General features: G+C 38.1%; 1 protein-coding gene across 5 annotated transcripts in view; it reads right to left on the bottom strand.

Annotated features, from left to right (window-relative positions):
- The window catches only part of LOC135108133 (uncharacterized), a 99,174-nt gene that overhangs the window by 36,839 nt on the left and 40,599 nt on the right, over nucleotides 1-21,736 (bottom strand). For 4 of the 5 annotated variants that reach the window (XM_064018846.1, XM_064018851.1, XM_064018850.1 and 1 more), the window contains exons 3-5: nucleotides 11,378-12,753; nucleotides 5,372-5,544; nucleotides 283-439 (exon numbers count right to left, since the gene is read on the bottom strand). In XM_064018846.1, the coding sequence (XP_063874916.1) occupies nucleotides 283-439; nucleotides 5,372-5,544; nucleotides 11,378-12,753 (1,706 nt within the window). The remainder of the gene's footprint in view (nucleotides 1-282; nucleotides 440-5,371; nucleotides 5,545-11,377; nucleotides 12,754-21,736) is intronic. The other variant, XM_064018853.1, reaches the window with a different exon arrangement.

Below are 21,736 nucleotides of genomic sequence, written 5' to 3'. Positions count from 1 at the left end.
ATCAGAATTTCAAGACATAAATGAGTGTCTGAAGCAAAAAGGAGTGTCGTGTCATCAAGCATCATAAGGATTGGCAAGTATCACTTGCATTAACAAATGTTTCAAAATCATATTTAAATTTATTTATGTGTAGGTTTGTGGGGCACTTTAACTTTTGCCATAGGCTATGTAAAGTAAAATAGGCACCACAAATTATCTATGATTAATTACAACAGTCTACTGCATGAGTGAAGTTGTTTCTGAGAAGATGGTTCATGTAATATGCATCACATATGCACTCACCATCCTGTCCTCCTGGGTTGTAGGGCTGCTGCTATCTGCTGTGCCTTAGCCAGTAGTGTTCTGTCCATACCAGACAACACAAGGGTCACAATAGGATTTTCAGGCAGTGGACGAATTAGTGACTCTGGTGCTACTATTCGTATAGGGATGTGTACATCTGTAACAAAATAATTTGCTATTCTAATATATATATATATATATATATATATATATATATATATATATATATATATATATATATATATATATATATATATATATATATATATATATATATATATATATATATATATATATATATATATATATATATATATATATATATATATATATATATATGGTGTAGAGTTACAAGTGGAGTACCACAGGGGACGGTCTTAGCCCCCGTAATGTTTCTGGTGTATGTCAACGATGTGGTGGATGAGGTTGACAGTTATATAAGTCTGTTTGCAGACGAAGCAAAATTATTGAAAAGAATGGAAAACAATATGGATTGTGAAATATTACAGAAAGATCTAATTAAGATATATAAATGGAGTAAGAAATGGGAAATGGAATTCAATGCAAAGAAATGCAAGGTGATGGAATTAGGAAAAAGCAAAAGAAGATTGACAAGTTCCTACACCATGGGAGAAGTGGAAATTAAGAAAACCAAACACGAAAAAGACTTGGGAATTACAATAAGTGATAATTTATCACCAGTAAAACATGTAAACAAAATAGTTGGGGAAACTTATGAGTTACTAAGAAAGATGAAAGGGGCATTTGCTTACATGGATGAAGAGATGATGAAAAAATTGATGGAATATGTGATTCAACCAAAACTGGAATATGCCACAGTTGTTTGGTCACCCCATAATAAAAAGGAAATAAGGAAAATAGAAAGGATCCAAAGAGCTGCAACAAAATTGGTACCAAGTTTGAGAAATTTAACCTATGAAGAAAGATTAAGGAGATTGAAGCTTCCATCATTACAAGAGAGAAGAGAAAGAGGAGAACTGATTGCTATATACAGAGCTGTAAAGGATGAGGATCAAGTTGACAAAGAAGACTTATTTGTGTGGGATTCAAGAGCTACAAGAGGACATGGAGTGAAATTGAAGAAAACAGTAAGTAGAAGAGATGTCAAGAAATATGATTTCCCAAATAGAAACATAATAATATGGAACAACTTAGATGAAACAGTGGTACAAGCAAAAAATATTCATGAATTTAAAGTTAAGCTGGATGCTTATAGATATGGAGACAGGACAGCACGAGCATAGCTCTTTTCCTGTAAAACACAACTAGGTAAATACAACTAGGTAAATACACACACACACACACACACACACACACACACACACACACACACACACACACATATATAGAAAATGGGACTGGTCTGAGAGAGGTAGTAACATCAACAAAAGAAGTAAAGAATATGTTGGAAGAGCTGAATGTAAGGAAAGCAATGGACCTGATGGTGTGTCAAACTGGAGCCCACAACTAGCCAGTGATACAGAATATAATCAGCACCACCTTGCTGGAAGGAAGAGTACCTAAAGATTGGAAACGGAATTGGAAAATAATAAAATTCACATGCTGGAAATAAAGAAGACCCATTAAACTGTAGACCAGTATTGCTGACAAGTGTGGTAGCAAAGATTTGCAAAAAGATCATCAAGAACAGATGGGTGAAATACTGGAAGACAATAATGTAATAACAGAGAGACAATTTGGATTCTGAGAAGGAAGATCTTGTGTAACAAATCTGATAAGCTTCTACTTAAGAGTAACAGACATAGTGCAAGAGAGAGAGACGGATGGGGTGACTGCATATACTGGGGACCAGTAATAAGTGGAGTTCCGCAAGGATCGGTACTAGCACCAGTTGTGTTTGTAATATAAGTAAATGACATGACAGAAGGGGTGACAAGCTACATGAACCTCCTTGCTGATGATGCTAAGATTATGAGAAAAGTAACAAATGAAGAAGACTACAGAGCTCTGAATCAAGGCCTAATTAAGATAAATGAATGGTCGCTGAAGTGGAACATGGAGTTTAATGCCAAGAAATGTAGCATGGTGAAGTCTGGGATGAATGTGAGAACAGAAGACACCTATTATTTCGGAAATGAGAAAATTACTATAAAATCAGAAGAAAAAGATCTGGGAGTAACCATTTATAATAAAATGTTGTTTATGAAGCATGTAAACAAGATCACTGGAGAAACATGCAATTTGTTGAGAAACATCCTACATTGATGAAGATATGATAAAAAAAACTGATAACAACAATGATACATCCAATACTGGAGTACACAACATTAGTATGGTCACCAAGTTTGAAGAAGGGTATCAGAAAGCTAGAAAGAATTTAGAGAACCACAACTAAAATCTCTACAAGCCTAAGAGGGCATAGTTATGAAGAGAGGTTGATGAGATTGGGCTTGACAACACTGGAAAAAAGGGGGGGAAAGAGGTGATTTGATAGCACTATACAGAATATTGGAAGGAATGGAAAAGTTGGACGGGGATGATCTTGTGATACCAGATATGAGAGGTACCAGAGAACATGGAAGGAAATTAATAAGAAGTGTTTGCAGAAGAGACATCAAGAAACACAGCTTTCCCCACAAGAGCATAGCAGTGTGGAATGAACTTATTGATGAGACTGTGTGCCAAGACAGTCCATAAATTTAAAGAGAATTTGGATAAAAGTCGATATGAAGATGGGACAGCACAAGCATAGTGTGGCTCTTGTCCTGTATTTCACAACTAGATAAATACACATGCCATCCTGCTGCCCAACTGATCACACATCAACAACAGCTCCAAGGTTTTACCTAGATTTGGTTGTGCACAGGGGCCAAGCTCTGAGTCCTGTCTCCATAATAGGGACTTGAGCAAGTTGTGGACACTGGGGGTTAATTGGGAAGTGGCCAAAAAGGTAAAATGAGAGTGTGGTGTGCAGAGATAAACATTGGCAGTAACATCAACCAGGGAAGATGATGTCCAGCAAAAATCCCAATGTTTTTTAAGGGTTTAAGGAAGAGGATGTCAGTGTAGCACATACAAATAAATGAATGTGGAAAATTTAAGAGAACGTAAAAATATGAGAAGAAATACTTAGCTTAGCAACAATGATAAAGGCATAGAAGAAAGAAAGAGAGGTTAGTAGTGATTATATATAGTGATTATATATAGTGATTATATGTAGTGATATATTTTTTACATGTAAAAAATATATCCAGTGATATAACGGAGATGAAGAAGAGGGAGATGGAACATGAAAGAGAAAACAAAGTGTTGAGAGAAGAGGTGGCACAAATAGTGTACTTAAACAAGAAGTACTGTGAAGAAATCAAGAAATTAAAGAAAGAGAATGAAGAGTTAAAGAAAGCTGTACAAGAATGAGACATTAGGGTTGGAGAAGTGAAAGAGTTTGTGACAGAGGAAGTCAAAAGTTGGAAAGATGAGGGAGAACAACAGAAGGTGGATATGAAGGGGATAATAAGGCAATAGCAACAGGAACACAATAAAGATATGGAAAAGCAGCTGATTAAAGTAATGAAGGAAAAAAGTGAAATTGTGAGAGACACAGTACCAAGAAAAATGTGTGTGGTGGTATTTGGGCTCAAGAAGAACCTACCCATGAAAATAGCTAGAGAGAAAGAAGTGAAAAGGGCTAAAGAAATTATAGCAGAAGTGGTGGAGGAAGGAGAGGGAATAGTCGAACAAACTGAAGAGGTTTACAGGATCGGAAAATACAATGAAAATGGAACAAGACCAATGAAAATAAGATTCATGTCACAAATGACAGCAGAACATGTTTTGCAAAGAACAGGAAAATTGGCAAAAGTTGAAAGAATGTATGAAATATGGATAAAAAGAGACATGAATGAAAAAGAGAGAAGTAAACTGAAAGAGTTGAGAGTAGAGGCCCAGTAAAAAACAATGAGAAAACACAGGAACAAGTGAGGAGATTCATTTGGAAAGTTGTGGACATGAGAGTGAGGAAATGATGGAACAAAGATGCCACACAAGATCACCAAACAGAAGTTTAAAAATTATGTATACAAATGTAGATGGTTTGGTGTCAAGCCTATTGAAACTTAAAGACTACTTAAAGAACAATAAAGCAAATGTGGTATATTTAATGAAAAAACAAATGAAAATTGGAAATAAACTTGAGATTTCCAAAGGAAGGATATAGCACATGAAGGAGAGTCAGAAAAGGAAAGGGAGAAGGAGTGATAATACTGATAAAAGAGGATGTTACTGTTGAGAAAGTGGAATATGGTGATGGAATGGCAGAAACTTTGAGTGTTATGATTAAGATCACAGCTCAGGACAGGAACAAGTCTGGAGAAGAAGAAAACAGGAAGCAGAAGACACCACCTTGCATTTTCTTCATCCTGCTTGGCAATGATGATAGTCTTTCTTCAGTTCATACCCCAGCATCTTCTTATACGTTTTGGGTAAATATTTTCATTTTCTTCATTGTCAAGAAACAACTGTATCTAATCTTCCTAATATGCTTCCAATCTCATGCCTGCTGAGTCCTCTATCAACTGAGGCTAACACCATGTTTGTTTGTCACATGTTCAGTTTGGTAAGACCTATCTTGCTGTCCAATAAAAAAAAGTGCAAACAACTTAACAAAAACAAGAAATATCAAGAGCAGGGAAGGAAATGTAGGATAACATTCTCCCACTAGCCATAGTTGACAATTACTATTAGTCAATTTTAAATATAGCATATGCAAAGAAATGGAGAGTTACCATATTAATAGACTAAATGCCTGGTAAACTAAAATAAACTGTACATGCTAGAGCAGTGATGTTAGTAGGGTGTGCTATTTTCTTTGACACTAACTGTAGAGGGTACAGGTTTTCCATAGAAATACTGTACATGTTGAAACCTGGAATAGCTAAAACTAGAATAGAAGAGGTGACCCATTCACTAGTGACTAAAGGAACAAATGGACAAATAGAAATATGAAGATTGGACCTCATGTATAGCTCAGGTCCTTTAAACTACAATTATGTGAACAGCTAATTGCACACACATACACACACATCACAGCATAATAAAACATACTTACACAGGAACTCTAAAGTGAGAAGTGATGTGGAAATGTCACTGATGGCAGGCAAAATGTTGCAGGCATTCTGGTCATTAGACATAGCCAGGTGGAGATATTTCAAATTCTGTGACCTTGTCAGCAGCCTCAAACCATCAGCACTTAGATGACCTGCAAATCTCACAAGATGACACCTGTAATGGTCATGTGTTAAGTGTTAGGTATGCATGTGCAACCTAGGGTGGGTCTGCTGAAACCTCAAAACTTGGATATTTCAGTGACTAGTATTGGATATTGTGCCTATCACCAGAATTCACTCACCAACCTGGTGAAGAATCTTTCAACTTTGCAATATTAGATGACCTACAGAGTAACTGGTGCAGCACTTAACCTACAAGTATTTGTGATTTTCTTGGGACATGCTAAACATTCTTGATCTTTTCCTGATTTCTGATCCTTCACTGTATTCTGTTCAACTATGTTCTACATCAGGCACCTTTGATCATAATTTAATTTCCATATCTTGATGATCTATCATCCTAGTAGTCTCTGGGCCCACTGAAGTGGTTTCTGAAACTATATCTCTATTAATTGGGAAAATTAAGATGGTACATACTATTCTGATTTTTCCTGGAATAACTATTGCTTCTATGACAGAGATCCATCTTCCAGTGTAGAGTGCAAAATAGAGGTGATTCTTGTTGGTTTGCAAGCATACATTCAGTACATTCTCTCTAATCCTAAAGCTGGCAAACTTTGGTTCAACTCAGCTTTCTTTCATTCTTTCCAGAATAAGAAAAATATAAGAATCTTATCAGATATAACTTTTGCCACTTACCTGACTAAAAATATCTCAAACAATTAAGGTGTCTAGTCATAAGGGTGACACAGCCATTCTGGCTATTTACAGGTTTCAATAAGCTACCATACACAAAACCCTCCCCTGTGTTCTTGGATAGGAGTCAAAGCAATATTCACTTACCTCATCCCTCTACTAAGAGGTCAAGGTTACTATGTTTTTAGCTATATATTCAGATATGCTTGTCTTATAATTCTCGTATGTGAGATTAGGTTTGTCAATGGCAAGCAAAATTAATCCATATCACATAATGAATATTATGTGATATGAATTATGTAAACACATAACAATCTTGCAGAGGTAGCCAAGAGGCTCATATTACTGTATATAAAATATGTGTGTGAGCCACGGAGCTTGCAGGAGTGGCAGCGAGGTGCCTAGGGAATGCCAATGGTAGCTATGTATTGTCATGTCCAGTTTGTGAATGAAGCATGGTATTGCTTTTATGAGTGTATGAGTTAGCATAGAGTTTTACCTGAATTAGCTAGGGAAATGTGTGAGTGTATTTACTTAGTTGTGAAATACAGGACAAGAGCCACACAAGGCTAGTACTGTCCTGACTCCATATCAACTTTTATGATTGTGTGTGTGTGTGTGTGTGTGTGTGTGTGTGTGTGTTAAGTATTGGCAACGTTGGAGATAAGTGGCTGAGTGTGGCCGTGGGAGTGCAGTGACAGTCAGTTGGCTTGTGGCCCCCCAAACAGGAAGGAGAGTCTGCCTTGTAACTCCACACAGGAAGGAAGTGTTTAATAAATCGGAAGAAAATTAGCTGGGATTTTCTCTGCCTTTGCCTGCATGTGAGTTATGTAAGAGCTTGGTGAACCCATGAGGCTCCTAGACACCAGACCCATGTGACTTGGAAAGTCAACCACTGTGATATTTGGCTGACAATCCTGACAAGAAGTGACGCAGCTGATGTAGCTTCAATGGCCAAGTGAATCGGGCAGGTCAGACCCTACCATTTCCATAACAAAAATCACAATATAAAATCAATTAGTTCCAATAAAAGGTGACCACTCTAATCCTTCAAACTACTAATCTATAACTTTGATTTCCTGTCTTTAAGTGGGTTTTGAATCTACTCGTACCTTCAACTCCAAATATATATCCACTTAAAATATTTTTCTAGTCATCAGTACAGATTCTGTAAAGTATGCTGCATACCTCTTTTCTGAATTTTGGCCACCCTCTCTTAGAAGTTTCAGTGAAATCTTTGCCATTACTGAAGATAGCAAAACCCTTTGATTAGCACATATCTTTAACCCCTTGCCAGTGGTGGAACTATATATAGACGGTCTAGATTTTAGCAAGAAGTTGCAGGGTGACTATACATATTTAATCATCTCCAAAATTAATGCACTTTATTTCCCAGTAGCAACTATATATAGACAGTCACATATGAGTGCATAATAACCAAAAAAATAGTAATTAGCAATTTATGACTCGCCATGGCATATGTGACTTCCCACCAATTCTCACTCGGTCCCCAGCTGCCACAGAGGGTGTAACACTCCCTTGTGTCTACTATAACTCCGATATCTCAATATTTTCTTTTCATATTACACACAACCATGCTTCCTTCAAGGAGGAGGATTACTGATGATGATATACAGCTGATTCTGAGTCATGATTTAGATGATGAGTTTATGGATGCTATCATCCTGGATGCTAGTGGAGATGATTCACAGCCTAATATTGTGGAGGAAGCAGATGACAGTCTATCCAATAGTGAAGCTGGTGGCTATGATAACAGTGTTTCAGTTGGTTGGATGAGCCAGTCTCCTATTAGCAGAGAGCGATTGACTTTCACCAGAGACACGGGTGTTAAAGTAATTTTGGAAAAATCTCAAAACCCATTGGATATATTTTGGCTTATGTAGATGATGATATTATTGAATATCTCGTTAGTGAAACAAACAGATATGCTGCCATGGTCTGTGACCAAAAGAGGAAGAAGGGAAAAATGAGGAGAAAGAGTAGAGATCTGCTATGGAAGGAAACTAATGTTGGAGAGATGTATACCTTTATAGGTTTGGCAATTCTGCAGAGCATAGTAGGGAAGCCTACTATTTACTCATATCATTCCACAAACCAGTTGCTTGCAACACACTTTTTTGGAAAATATATGTCTCGAGACAGATTTGCACTTCTTCTCAAGTATTTGCATTTATCTGACAAAGAAGATGATGGTGATTCTGCTTTCAAATTTAGGGAGATTCTAGACAAGTTTAGGAACATATTTCAGTCTAATGACATCCCAAAGGAAAATATTAGCATTGATGAGTCATTGCTGCTGTGGAAAGGAAGACTTAGTTGGAAGAGATATATTCCACTGAAGTGGGCAAGGTTTGGCATGGAGACTTACATCCTAGCAGAGACTGAAAATGGGTATGTATGTGATGTTTTGCCCTATACAGGGAAAAGAACACAATATGACTGCCAAATAAGGCCATGCCCTGCAAGACTGAGTGGAAGACATTTTCCCATTGAGACATTGTCAGCTGAAGGTGACACCATAAAGAAAGTTCTGAGAAGTACCTATTGTGCGATGCAAAGGAAAGTAAAGACAAGTATCTACAGCTGTGATATATGCCAAGTTTCCTTGTGCATAACTCCTTGCTTTAAGCTGTACCACACATCAGAACAGCTTCCAAAGTGAGAGAGAGAGAGAGAGAGAGAGAGAGAGAGAGAGAGAGAGAGAGAGAGAGAGAGAGAGAGAGAGAGAGAGAGAGAGAGAGAGAGAGAGAGAGAGAGAGAGAGAGAGAGAGAGAGAGAGAGAGAAAGCATCACAGAGAATAGAAAAAGAAAAAAAAAATGTGGAACCAACTGTAATGTAACAGTTTAGTGAGGGAGGCTGGAGGCAAACCACATCCAGGTCACAAGTCCTGGACACATCTGTGGATGTGGGTGTGAGTGACTCCATTATCCTTCCAAAGATAGGAGCAATATTTGCCTACAAGTCTAGGATTTGGTATGGAAAATTGGTAACAACAGCAACAAATTGCAGCAGAGTCTATAATATAGACTGTGTTAAAAACTAATTAAATGCAGTATAACTATATTTATGTTGCACAGCTGTAGTCGACAGAAGCTAAATAAAGACGATTCACTTTTTTTAGGAGACAGATGACGACTGTTGCTGCTGTCTAGAGGTTAATTATGATTTTAACCATTGCCACACCTTTATCTCAAGTTTCCTATCCATCCCATCTATTGCTTCAGTGAAACCAAGAACATAAGAAAAGAAGAGAAGCTGCAAGAAACTATTTCAACATAACAGAAAGAGACGTGTTAAAATGTGTCAATATACTTAAAGTAAGCAAGTCACCTGGGCCTGACACGATCTCACCCCATGTCCTAAAAGTAGCGAAATCTGAATTAGTCACACCTCTAACTTTATTGTTCAATAAATCCCTGCAGTCTGGTACAATGCCTGATGAGTGGAAGTTTGCTAATATAACTCTGATTTTTAAAAAAAGGTAGTGAATCTTTACCATGTAATTACCAGCCAATTAGCTTAATTTCAGTCATATGCAAAATGATTGAAACACTTATTAGAGATAAACTTGTTAATCAATTAAGAGGTAAAACAAATTACTCAAAAACACTCAACATGGTTTCTGTAACAAATGCTCTTGTTTGATGAACCTCTTAGACTTCTATACTCTGAACCACTGTAACAATAATATCTTGATTTCCAAAAGACCTTTGACAAAGTCCCCCACAAATGTTTACTGATTAAAGTAAAATCACATGGTATCCAAGGTGACGTGATGAGATGGGTAGAAAACTGGCTAAACAACCATAAACAAAGAGTAGTTATAAATGGAAAAGCAACCAAGTGGACTAACATAACCCATGGGGTGCCACAGGGATCAATCTTAGGACCTGTTTTCTTCCTTGTTTATAAAAATGACATAGATGAGTGTGTTAACTGGTATAATACTGAAGTTTACTGATGACACTAAGATAACAAATACCATAGTCTCAAATGAACAAGTACAAAAATGCAGAATAATTTAGACAGGCTGTCAAAGTGGGGGGCAAACCTGGCAAGTAAGTTTTAATGCAGACAAGTATAAAGTGTTTCACATAGGGTACTGAAATGAAAAAGCAATTTATATTTTGAATTTTACCCAACTTAAAGAGTGTAGACAGCAAAGTTGATTTAGGAGTAACAACACTAAATAACCTAAAACCTAGCCAGCAATGTTCATAAGTCATTAAGAAAGCAAATAAAATAACTACCTTAATCGCCAGATCATTTGAATATAAATCTAAAGATGTAATTCTTACTCTCTTTATAACTCCCTGGTTCATCAACTTTTGGAATACTGTATTTAAGCATGGTGCCCCTATTACCAGAAAGACATAAATAAATTAGAGCAAGTTCAGTGTAGGATAACAAAAATGATACCAAGCCTAAGAAACAAATCATATAAAGTGCATCTTAAATAATTAAATCTATTCCCATTAACTCAAAGAAGACATGAGGTGACTTAATACAAGTATTTAAAATCATCAAAGGCACTGATAACATGGATTGCAGTAAGTATTTCATGATAGATTTTTCAAATTACACGCGAAGAAATGGTTGCAAAATTGTTAGGAAATCCTTAACTTTCATGAATCAAAAAAAATTTTTTCATCATGTAGTTACTCTATGGAATGGGCTTCCTTGAGACATGATAGACTACAATACCGTAGAGATTTTTAAATGTTGTCTTGATAAACATTTTGCTTCAAATCAGCAGTTAACAGCATTTGTTTGTTAGAGATTAAAACTTCTTGCCTCCAAGAAATGGGGGCACCTCATTTCATCTATTTTCATTCTTTCCTATAAAAATTTCCTTCAGGTTTTTTACATCTCTAACCCCATAAGGTATTTATTTCCAACCTGTTTCCTGTATAGCTTATGTCAGAGGGATGGGAGGGTGGGGAGATAGCTTTCTGCTTTGCTGTCCTTTTCTTCTATTATCACCTTAGTAGTCTTAGGACAGGTCACCTTGTGAGGACCACAAGGTCTGTCATGGCCTGTATTCTATGTAACTATGTAATGACTCCCAATCTTTTACCACTGTTTTCATATCTCTATCAGTCAAAAAATTCTCCATCCATGTGTTTAGTACAAACTAAATGAATACATAAATGTAAATAGATCAACTTACTTGGGAAGGGCTTGCAGTGATGAATCTGAGGCAGCTGCTTGGCCTGGCTTCTTATAGTGGTACCCTGGCTTCTTATAGTGGTACCACAGATACACTCTTGTGTAAGTGTGATGTTCATAAACAAGCTCATGCACATCTGACTCCCTCCTGTGTAATGATATGTGTACTTCTCTTGGAGGAATGTGTTTCAGAAGGCCAATGGCTATAGAAAGGTGTCTGTCTTTTATCTCGACTATGTCATCAACATAACCATCATCATCATAATCATCATCATCATCATCATCATCATCATCATCATCATCATCATCACCATCATCGTCATCGTCATCATCATCATCATCATCATCATCATCATCATCATCATTACCATCACTACCACCATAATCACCCTTACCACCAACACTACCACTATCACCACCCATAGCACCAGGAATACTACCATCACCATCACCACCATCATCACCATCACCATCCTCAATACCACCACCACCATCACCACCCACAGCACCAGAAATACTACCACCACCATCACCACCATCATCACCATTACCACCATCACCATCACTACCATTGTCATTGTCACCATCATCACCACCACCACTATCATTGTCATCCGACTCCCTCCTGCATAATGACATGTGTATTTCTCTTGGAGGAATGCATTCCAGAGGGCCAATGGCTATAGGAGGGCGTCTGTCTTTTATCTTAACTATGTCATCAACGTAAGCGTTATCACTATCACTGTCATCATCATCATCATCATCATCATCATCATCATCATCATCATCATCATCATCATCATCCTTGTCATCATCATCATTATCATCATCACCATCATCACCACCACCACCACCACCACCAACAACACCATCACTACCACCATAATTACCTTTACCACCAACACTGCCCCCATCATCACCATCACCATCCTTAATACCACCACCACCATCACCACCATGATAACCATCACCATCCATAGCACCAGAAATACTACCACCACCACCATCATCACCATTGCCACCATCACCACCACTACCACTGTCATTGTCACCATCATCACCACCACCACTATCATTGTCATTATCATCACCATCATCATCACCACCACCATCACCACCATGATCACCATCATCATCACCACCACCACCATTATCACTGTCATCATCATCACCACCACCATCATTATCACTGTCATCATCACCACCACCACCACCACCAGTATTATCACCACCATCACCATCACTACGCTTATCATATCTTGCGATGTGTGTAGCAACATGTGCCAAGGCAATGCTGTTCACTTCAGTATCCTGCAGCAACTCCAGCCAATCATTACATTTCTTCATCCCAGTTTCTGCCAGAAGGTCCACAACTTCCTGTGTATAGAATCATTATAATTATTATTATAATTAAAGGGGAAACCTATCCTATTCTTTGAAGACTAAGCATATATACAACATCCTCTAGAGCTACCATTTAAGAATGAGAAGTTTTAGTTTAATACAATAAAGGAGTAACAGTAGTACATTTCTTTTAATAGAAAAACAAAGGCTCCTCCCACTAACTACACTTCAGAGGGAGTCTACAGCCTGCCATGATGATGATTGGCTGAAAATGTTCTGTTAAAAGAGTACAAACACTTGCCCAAGCTAAATTTCTCCTCTCTCTCTCTCTCTCTCTCTCTCTCTCTCTCTCTCTCTCTCTCTCTCTCTCTCTCTCTCTCTCTCTCTCTCATTTTGAGAAAAGGGGATTAAACTATAATTCCCCTCTTGAGGTGCATTGGGAATCAGGCATGAATTAGGATGGGATGCAGCACAATTTGAAGTTAATAATATGAGGGATGATAATTGTGCCAAATGCATGTGACATATTTCTTTCTGATGATAAAGAAGTCTTCCATGGTGAGAACCAAGGGTGTAGCCAAGAAAAATCATTATAAGGAGGAGCCACACTAAAATACCTCCTACATATAGGGTATGTGGGGGGTTGATTCACTATTTAGTAAACTGTACTTTGTTGTGTTGCTAGGAAAAGCATGAATAATGTATAAAAAAAAAAAAAAAAGGAGTTGCTCTGAATAGATATTTCTTATGTAAGAGGATACAGGCAGCTACGACTGGAAAGTAGAGACCAAAAGATTACAATCAACAGAAATAAATACAATGAAAAATATGAAATAGATGAAATAGCACACAACAGTGGACATGAAATGTTAAGACTGCTCCTTTTATCATTGTAACTTGAACCCAAGAACTCATATGGCACAAGTCAAGAGTGATAGTAGAAAGAAAGATTCAAATGCAGATCAAATACTAAAAAGGATTAAAGAAATTACAGAATCTGTGATCAATAAAATGTCTCCTGAGAACTGGCAGAACTGTATCCAGCACCCCAGAACAATTGAAGACAAATACATAAAACTGATGTAGCTGCCGACCATCTGGACAACTTTATTATCCATTTGAGAGACTCAGACAACAGCAGTGAAGATGAAACTTGAGGTGTGCACACACACACATTAGGGAAAAGTGATGTGGTACTGACATGGGACTTCATAGTGGCATATGATACTGTGCCCCTTGGGGGGAGGGGGGGTGTATGTGTGCAGGTCTGTCCAGATGTACTTTGAGGGTGGCCTGGAGATGCATGTGTGGACCCTGTTAGTGAAGTGGCAGGAGACATAGGGTGGGTTGATATCACCCCGCAAGGGGAAGAGTGCAAGTTGGCCCACAGTGACCAGTTGCTGCCAGATTCCAGCCCAAGCCAGACATATGTCACCTCCTCTCCTGCCCTGTCTTTGTTATGCATTCATGGAGCATAGTGTTGTGCCCTGCACTGTCTAAGGACACTGAGGCCAGTCTGTGGTGTTGTGCAAGTGACTGTGACAATAAGGAAATAGGAACCATGCCATAACTGTGTATTGTGACAGCAAGAGAATAAATCTGAGTCCACATGCCGGCGTCTCTCTCTCTCTCTCTCTCTCTCTCTCTCTCTCTCTCTCTCTCTCTCTCTCTCTCTCTCTCTCTCTCTCTCCCATGTGTGTGGCTGGTGACTGCCAAGTGACTAATAGCCATATTATTAAATTTCCCTTTTCCATCCCATTCCCCTTTCCTTGGCCGTTTGTGGTAATATTAATCTCTCCCATCCCCACAGGTGTGTTTAATGGGGACATGATGGGGTAGAAAAAGTGCTGACTTGGCTGGGTGAGAGACAGGACACCTTCGCCTTCCCTACATATATTTTGGAAACAATACACTTACAGATTTGTTTTTTATAGAAGGTAATGTGTTTATAAACATGAAAAAAATTAATGATGTGGCATTTCAGACTTTGCTGAAATGGATATGTTTGCAATGTTTTGGAGATGATGGTGTTCCCAGGTGGGGTAAATATACCCCACAGCGGTGCAGCCTCCCGCTGCTGGTATGAGTTGCCAGAGAGAGAGAGAGAGAGAGAGAGAGAGAGAGAGAGAGAGAGAGAGAGAGAGAGAGAGAGAGAGAGAGAGAGAGAGAGAGAGAGAGAGAGAGAGAGAGAGAGAGAGAGAGAGAGAGAGAGAGAGAGAGAGAGAGAGAGAGAGACTGTGGGAAACATCATACCCAGACAATGAAGTGCAGCTCCTCAAAGAATGTGCGCACACACACACACACACACACACACACACACACACACACTATCAGTAAAAGTGAGCATTTCTTGCCTGCAGTGTGTGTAGCAGAGCATGATAGAGAGCGTGATTGGTAAACATTAGACAATGGTGTATATAAATGCATAAACCACCCAGCATGGCATAAATGGCAACTCATACTGGTAGGCCTAAGCAGCCTCTGGGACCCCCATGCGTGATCTTCAAGGTCACCAACATAGCTCTGATTTTTTCTTTTGTTATTTACTTGTAAATCATCAATTTTATGCATTATTTTACATTATAAAATATATATTAATGAAATGTAAGTGAAGAATGCATTTATTGTCTCACTTCTCAGAATTACTGGTTTGAAAGGGCTACTGATATTAATCTTGGCCACTGTGGTGAAGCCCAAGCACAGGAAATGGACAGGGTTGTTCTCCTCTACTACATCCCTGTGGATGGGGACAGGGATGGGAAGAGAAAGGGGGAATTTAATAATACAGCCATTAAGGATGTATTCTCCCCCACCTTCAGATTACAGGGAACTCAGGTAAATCCTGCTCCAGGCTTCTATGTTGCCTGGACAGGTGTAAGTTACAAGTGGCCCCTCCTGTCTCCCCTCTTCCTCCTGGACTGCTGGAGATGCACTTGTGAGGCTGGGTACGGTAAGTAAGTTTGACCAGTGCCACACAGTAGTGGAGGCAGCTGGTGACACTACTGCGTGGCAGTAGGAAATTATGAAGAACAAAGAAAATATTTTGATTCAATAAAGTGGGAAGAACAAGTGGATATAAAAGATATAAATGATCAGTACTCAAAGCTCTGTGAAATTTAAAATGAAGTAGTCAGAAGATACAGCCATTATAAAAGACAAAATCAGTAATGATAAAATAAAAATGGTTAGACAGTAATTGCATTGCTGCAAGAAAAAAGAGATATTTGTTGTGGAATACATATAGAAGACATGGAGGTGAAAGGGTCTATGAGATACAAAAGTGCAAGAAACAAATATACAAAGAAAAGAAGAGAAGCAGAAACTGAATATCAAAAGGACATAATAAACCTTACATCAGCCATAGCAGCCACCACACACTCAGTCCCTTTACCACTGAGCCACAAGGCAGTGTGTGCATTCCAGAGAGGTTTATGCAAGCTTATGTAAGCTTACGGAATGAGTTTTTAGGGGCTGATGATGTACGTCACTGATGGCTAATGGAAGCTCATGGCTCCAAAAGGTAGTACACTCTCCTGCGGGAAGGGCAGGGTACTGTTGATAAACAAACATAATTCCTGACCCTCACAGGATTCTGTGGCCTCTCTTCTCCTCTCTCCTCCTCTTGCCTCCTTAAAACTTCATTTCTAAGAATAATGTTCACAATATCTAGTACAAGGGCATCAGCAAGCTCTTCAGCTAAGAAGAGTACTATGCGCTGCCTTTTTTGTTAGCTCCAGCTGACTGTCCCTTGTGAATGGGAGGTGCAGGGGCTGGGAGGAACCTCCTTTGGAATGCATCCCAGTGTGTGTGTGTGTGTGTGTGTGTGTGTGTGTGTGTGTGTGTGTGTGTGTGTGTTTACCCCCGTTGTTAACCTAGTTGTGCTTTATGGGAAAAGAGCTATGCTCATGCTGTCCCATCTCCATACCTTTTAATATCCAACTTAGCCTTGAATCCATGTATACTTTTTGCATTTATTATCTCCTCATCCATACTGTTTCATACATCAGTACTTCTATATGGGAAACTATACTTTTTGACGTCTCTTCTACAAGCACTCTTCTTCAGCCTCTTTCCACATCCTCTAGTATCATGTGTATCCCAAGCCATCAAGTCACTCTGGTCCACCTTCTCCATTCCCTCATATGCTTTATATTTGCAATCAGGTCTCCCCTTTTCTTTTTCCCAGCGTTGGTAGATATAACCTTTCCAATCTCTCCATATGTCAAGTCCCTGGTATTTGGTGCCATCTTCATTGCTGCTCTCTGAACTCTCTCCAACTTCCTTATATACTCTTTCTCATAGGGTGACCACACTACCACTGCATATTCCAGTCTAGGTCTAATCAGTGATATGGTCATCTCACTGATCATCTCCTCATCCATTTATGCAACAGCCAGCCTTATTCTTCTCAACAAGTTATAGGTTTTTCCTTTGATTTTGCTAATGTGTTTCTCTAGTGTCAAATTCCCAGTCACTGTAACACCTAGACCCTTTTCCTCTTCTGCTCCACTCAACCTTTCACCATCAACACGTAATTTCCTTTTACTCTCCTCGCACTCTTTCCAAATTCTATTACCTTACATTTCTTTAAATTAAATTTCATTTCCCATTAATGACTCCACTCTGATATCTTGTATCAGATCTTGTAACATTCCACAATCCTTTACATTCTCAACTTTTTTCAGCAACTTGGCATCATCCAGACAAAGGTTCATGTAACTTTTCACACTCTGCTATATCATTTAAATAAACCACAAACATGATTGGTGTAAGTACTGAACCTTGGGGTATTCCACTTGTGACTTTCCTCCATGATGATTCCTGATCTTTTACCACTTCTCATCTCTCTATTAGTCATGAAATTTTCCATCCATCTCAGGAGGCCACCCCTTAGCCCACCATTATGCTTCAGCTTCCACAGTAATTTTCTGTGCGGCACTTTATCAAAGGTTTTCTCCAGGTCTGAATAAACACAATCTACCCAACCATCTCTTTCTTATATTATATCCACCATTCCGGAATAAAAACTCAGCAAGTTTGTAACACACTATCTCCCTCTCCTAAATCCAAATTGTTGCTTTGTCATCACTTCATTTTCTTCTAGGTACTGCATCCATTTATCCTTCATTAGTTTCACTCATCTTCCAACATTTGTTAGAGACTGAGGTCTGTAGTTCAAAGGCTCCTCTTAGTTACCACCTTTATAGATTGGCACTTTATTGGTTTTCTTTCATTTAATCCAGACTTTACTTTATTTTACTTTATTTTCATTTAGGGAGTTCTCAATAATACTGTGGACCACCCATGTCAACTGCTGATTATATTCTTTCAATATCCATCTTGATACTCCATCAGGTTCCAGGGCTTTTCTAACATCTAATCTCTCCAACTCATTCTGGATGTCTTATTCACTTACTTGGATTTCCCCTAGACCCATTTCCTCACTCATCTCACTCTGCCCCACGAATGTGCTCTCTTTTGTGAACACTGCTTGAAAACTCTTGTTCATTATCTCTGCCATTTCAGCCAGATCCTCAAACATCTGACTGTTCACTTTCAATCTATTTATTCCTTCTCTATTTTTCATTTTGCTATTCACATATCTGAAGAACAGTCCTTATATTTGTCCATAACATCTTTCTCACAACTGTTCCTTTCTTCTCTAATAACCCTTACATACTCATTTCTTGAAGTTGCGTAGTTTTGCCACAGCTCCTGTGTACTTTTCTTCTTCCATCTATTCCATGCCTTCTCCCTTTCCTCCCTTGCTATTTCACATCTTCCATTATACCAGCCATTGTTATATTTTCTCTTTGTATTTACTTTTGGTACATATCCTTTTACCCCCTCCTCATATATATAATGATGAAAGGTTCCAACTTCTTTTGCATGTTACTTGCTTGGATAAATTCACTTCAGTCCACCTCACTAAAGTATCTCATTATTTGTTCAAAATTTGTCTTACTATAGTTAAATCTTTCATTTCTGTAATCTTCACATCTACTTTCCTCTCTTTTTTCTTTAATGCAAAACCTTATCATTATATGGTTGCTTTTTCCTACTGAACAATCATAGTCCATGTCTTCTATATCTGCTTCTTTTGATAATACCAAATCGAGTCTTGATGGCTCCTTTCCTCTTCTGTATCTAGTGTTTTCCTCGACCCACTGTCTCATAATATTATTTGTTACCAATTTCAGAACTTTATCTCCCCATGAATTTTCTCCTCCTTTTGTGTTCCACTCCTCCCAATGTATCTCTTTACAATTAAAATCTCCCATTATAATAATTTTATTGTTTTCTTTAATTTTCTTTACAAGCCATTTTTCTGTCTTACTCAACTGTTCATGCTCTTTCCTATTCCAGGCCTTTGATTTTGGTGGGACATACACCAGTGTAACATATTGTCTTCCTCCTCTTCTATTTATTAGTTTCAAATTTAAGCCTTCCACCAAGCCTTCCTGCCTTTTCCACACTCTCCACTTAATATTCTTTTTTACAAACATCATCACTCCTCCACCTTTCCCATGTCTGTTTCTTATCCACATACTGTAATTTCCCACTCCTAAACTTGATGTTTCTGAATCTCTTAGTTTAGTTTCTACCATTACCATGATGTTTGGTTCATTTGTTTTTAAAAAATTCATTCTTTCCATCAGTCACTGAGACTAAACCATCAATATTAGTGTATGCCACTGTCCATGTCTCTTCCCTTCTTACAGCTGTGCTTTCACACCCCTCACACTTCAAATGTACCACTTTCTCATCCTTAGGTCCATTACTCTTCAGAAAAAAAGTTCCCTTTCCTCTTGTGTTCTCTGTTTCTTCCTTTCTTTTGCTTCTCTTCTCAATTCAGTAAGATTCTCCCTTTCTTCCTCAATCATTTTTCTCCTAATCCAGATTTGTTTATACTTGTTACTCTTGGCTAGCTTTCATGCATTTGCCAATGCTTCTTCAGCTGCTGTTTGGGATTTTAGTTTAATTTTCATTGATCCACTTTCTCCTTTTTCATATTTTCCAATCTTGTTCACCTCTATTTCATCCTCCAACTTTGTATCAACTTTGTTCATCAAGCTCAGTACTAATCAAGCTGTTTTTCTCTGATCTGCTTCCCTTTTATACCAATTTGTAATCTCACTTTTTTCCATCACTAAGCTTTTCTTTTTATCTATGGTGTCTCTTACTTGTACCAGATGTTCCTTTTCTTTTATTACTTTTATGACCTCTTTGTCAAGCCTTCTTTACTCCTCTGGTCCTTTACTACCTCTGTATAACTCACTTCTTTCTCCAACCCCTCACATTTATTGACAGATCTTTCTGCCATTTCCTTAACTTATTCTTGACCTTCCTTAATCTGCTTTTCCCTGTTTGTGTTTTGGACTTCTATCTTTCTCATCCTTTCTTCCAGCATACTTAGTTGCATTTCTCTACATTTCATCACCTTTCATCTCTCGCATTTTTACCTCCAACATCTTGATTTGGTTTTCCTAATCATCTATTTGTTTCTGCAGCATTTTCTCTTTATTATCCAATTACTTCCTTAGTCTATTGTTATCCTGATTTAAACCCATATTTTTTACCTTCTAGGTCTCTTACCTTCTCCCAAATCTCCTTAACTTTCACCTCCTGCATGATCAATTTCCTTGCATTCCATTTTTCCTGTAACTGGCCATCTTCACCTTCAAATCCACTAAAGTCTAATGCTTTCCTTCCTGTTGGTGTCCCATTGTCTGCCAAGATCAGCTGATAACTGTAAACAAAGCTTTCAGCTGACACTCCTTACTGACGCCAAACAGTATAGTTTACCACCTCTTCTTCAATCTTCCTTTCTTCACAGTTTTTACAGAACCTTAGGTTTGAGACAACAATGAGTCACAAACTTCCAATCAGCACAAAAACTAGGTAATATCCTCGTCTTTCAGGAGCTCTCGTTACCTGCCAGTCTACCAAGATGGTCCCGTCCCATGTGTGTGTGTGTGTGTGTGTGTGTGTGTGTGTGTGTGTGTGTGTGTGTGTGTGTGTGTGTGTGTGTGTGTGTGTGTGTAATTATTACCTAGTTGTAATTTAAAGGGTCTGACCTATACTTGTGTGGTCCTGTCTCCATATTTACACTTATCCAGCTTCTCCCTAAAGTTGTGCACACTTGTTGCCAATACTACATCCTTAATTAGTTTGTTCCAAACTTCCACATTCCTCTGTGGGAAACTATATTTCTTTATGTTACTTAAGCATCTTTTTTTACTTAGTTTTTTACAATGAATTCATGTGAAATTCATATTTCTTTCTTCTCTTAGCTGTAGTTTTCATTATCATTTTACTGTGAGCTCGTGTGAAATTGGTATTTTCTTCTTCTCTTAGCAGTAGTTTTTCACGATCAATTTTTTCCACTCCATTCCACAATTTTATATCAGTATTAAATCTCCCCTTTCTCTTCTTTGTTCTAATGTTGGCAGATTAATTTCTTTTAACGCATCTTCATATGTTAATTCTTCCAGTCCTGGAACCATCTTCATTGCCATCCTTTGTATACTTTCTAGTTTTTTTTGACATTTTTCTTCTTGTGGGGAGACCATACTGATTCAGCATATTCCAGCTTTGGTCTAATCATGGTGGTAATTATTTTTCTCATTATATCTTTATCCATGTAGTAGAACGCTGTTCCAATATTTCTCACCATTCTATATGTATCTCTGAATATCTTTTCTACATGCTTCTCCAACTGTTGACTATCCTGTATCCTCCCAGGTCTTTCTCTTCTTGTATTTTTATTATTTCTTTAATCCCCATTTTTACAAGTCTATTTTGGTCTCTCTTCACTTTTTCCCATTTCCATTACATAACATTTTTTCACATTAAATTCCATCTTCCATTTCTTACTCTAGTCCCAGATTTTATTCAAATCCTCTTGTATAATTTCAGTCTTTGTTGTTTCTTACATGTCTTTGTAATTTTCCACTGTCTCCAAACAAACTCATGTAACTCTTTACTCCTTCAGCCATATCATTTATGTAGATCA

Source organism: Scylla paramamosain, chromosome 16 (assembly GCF_035594125.1).
Source record: "Scylla paramamosain isolate STU-SP2022 chromosome 16, ASM3559412v1, whole genome shotgun sequence".
NCBI lineage: Eukaryota > Metazoa > Arthropoda > Malacostraca > Decapoda > Portunidae > Scylla > Scylla paramamosain.
This window is presented reverse-complemented; position numbering and strand designations above follow the sequence as displayed.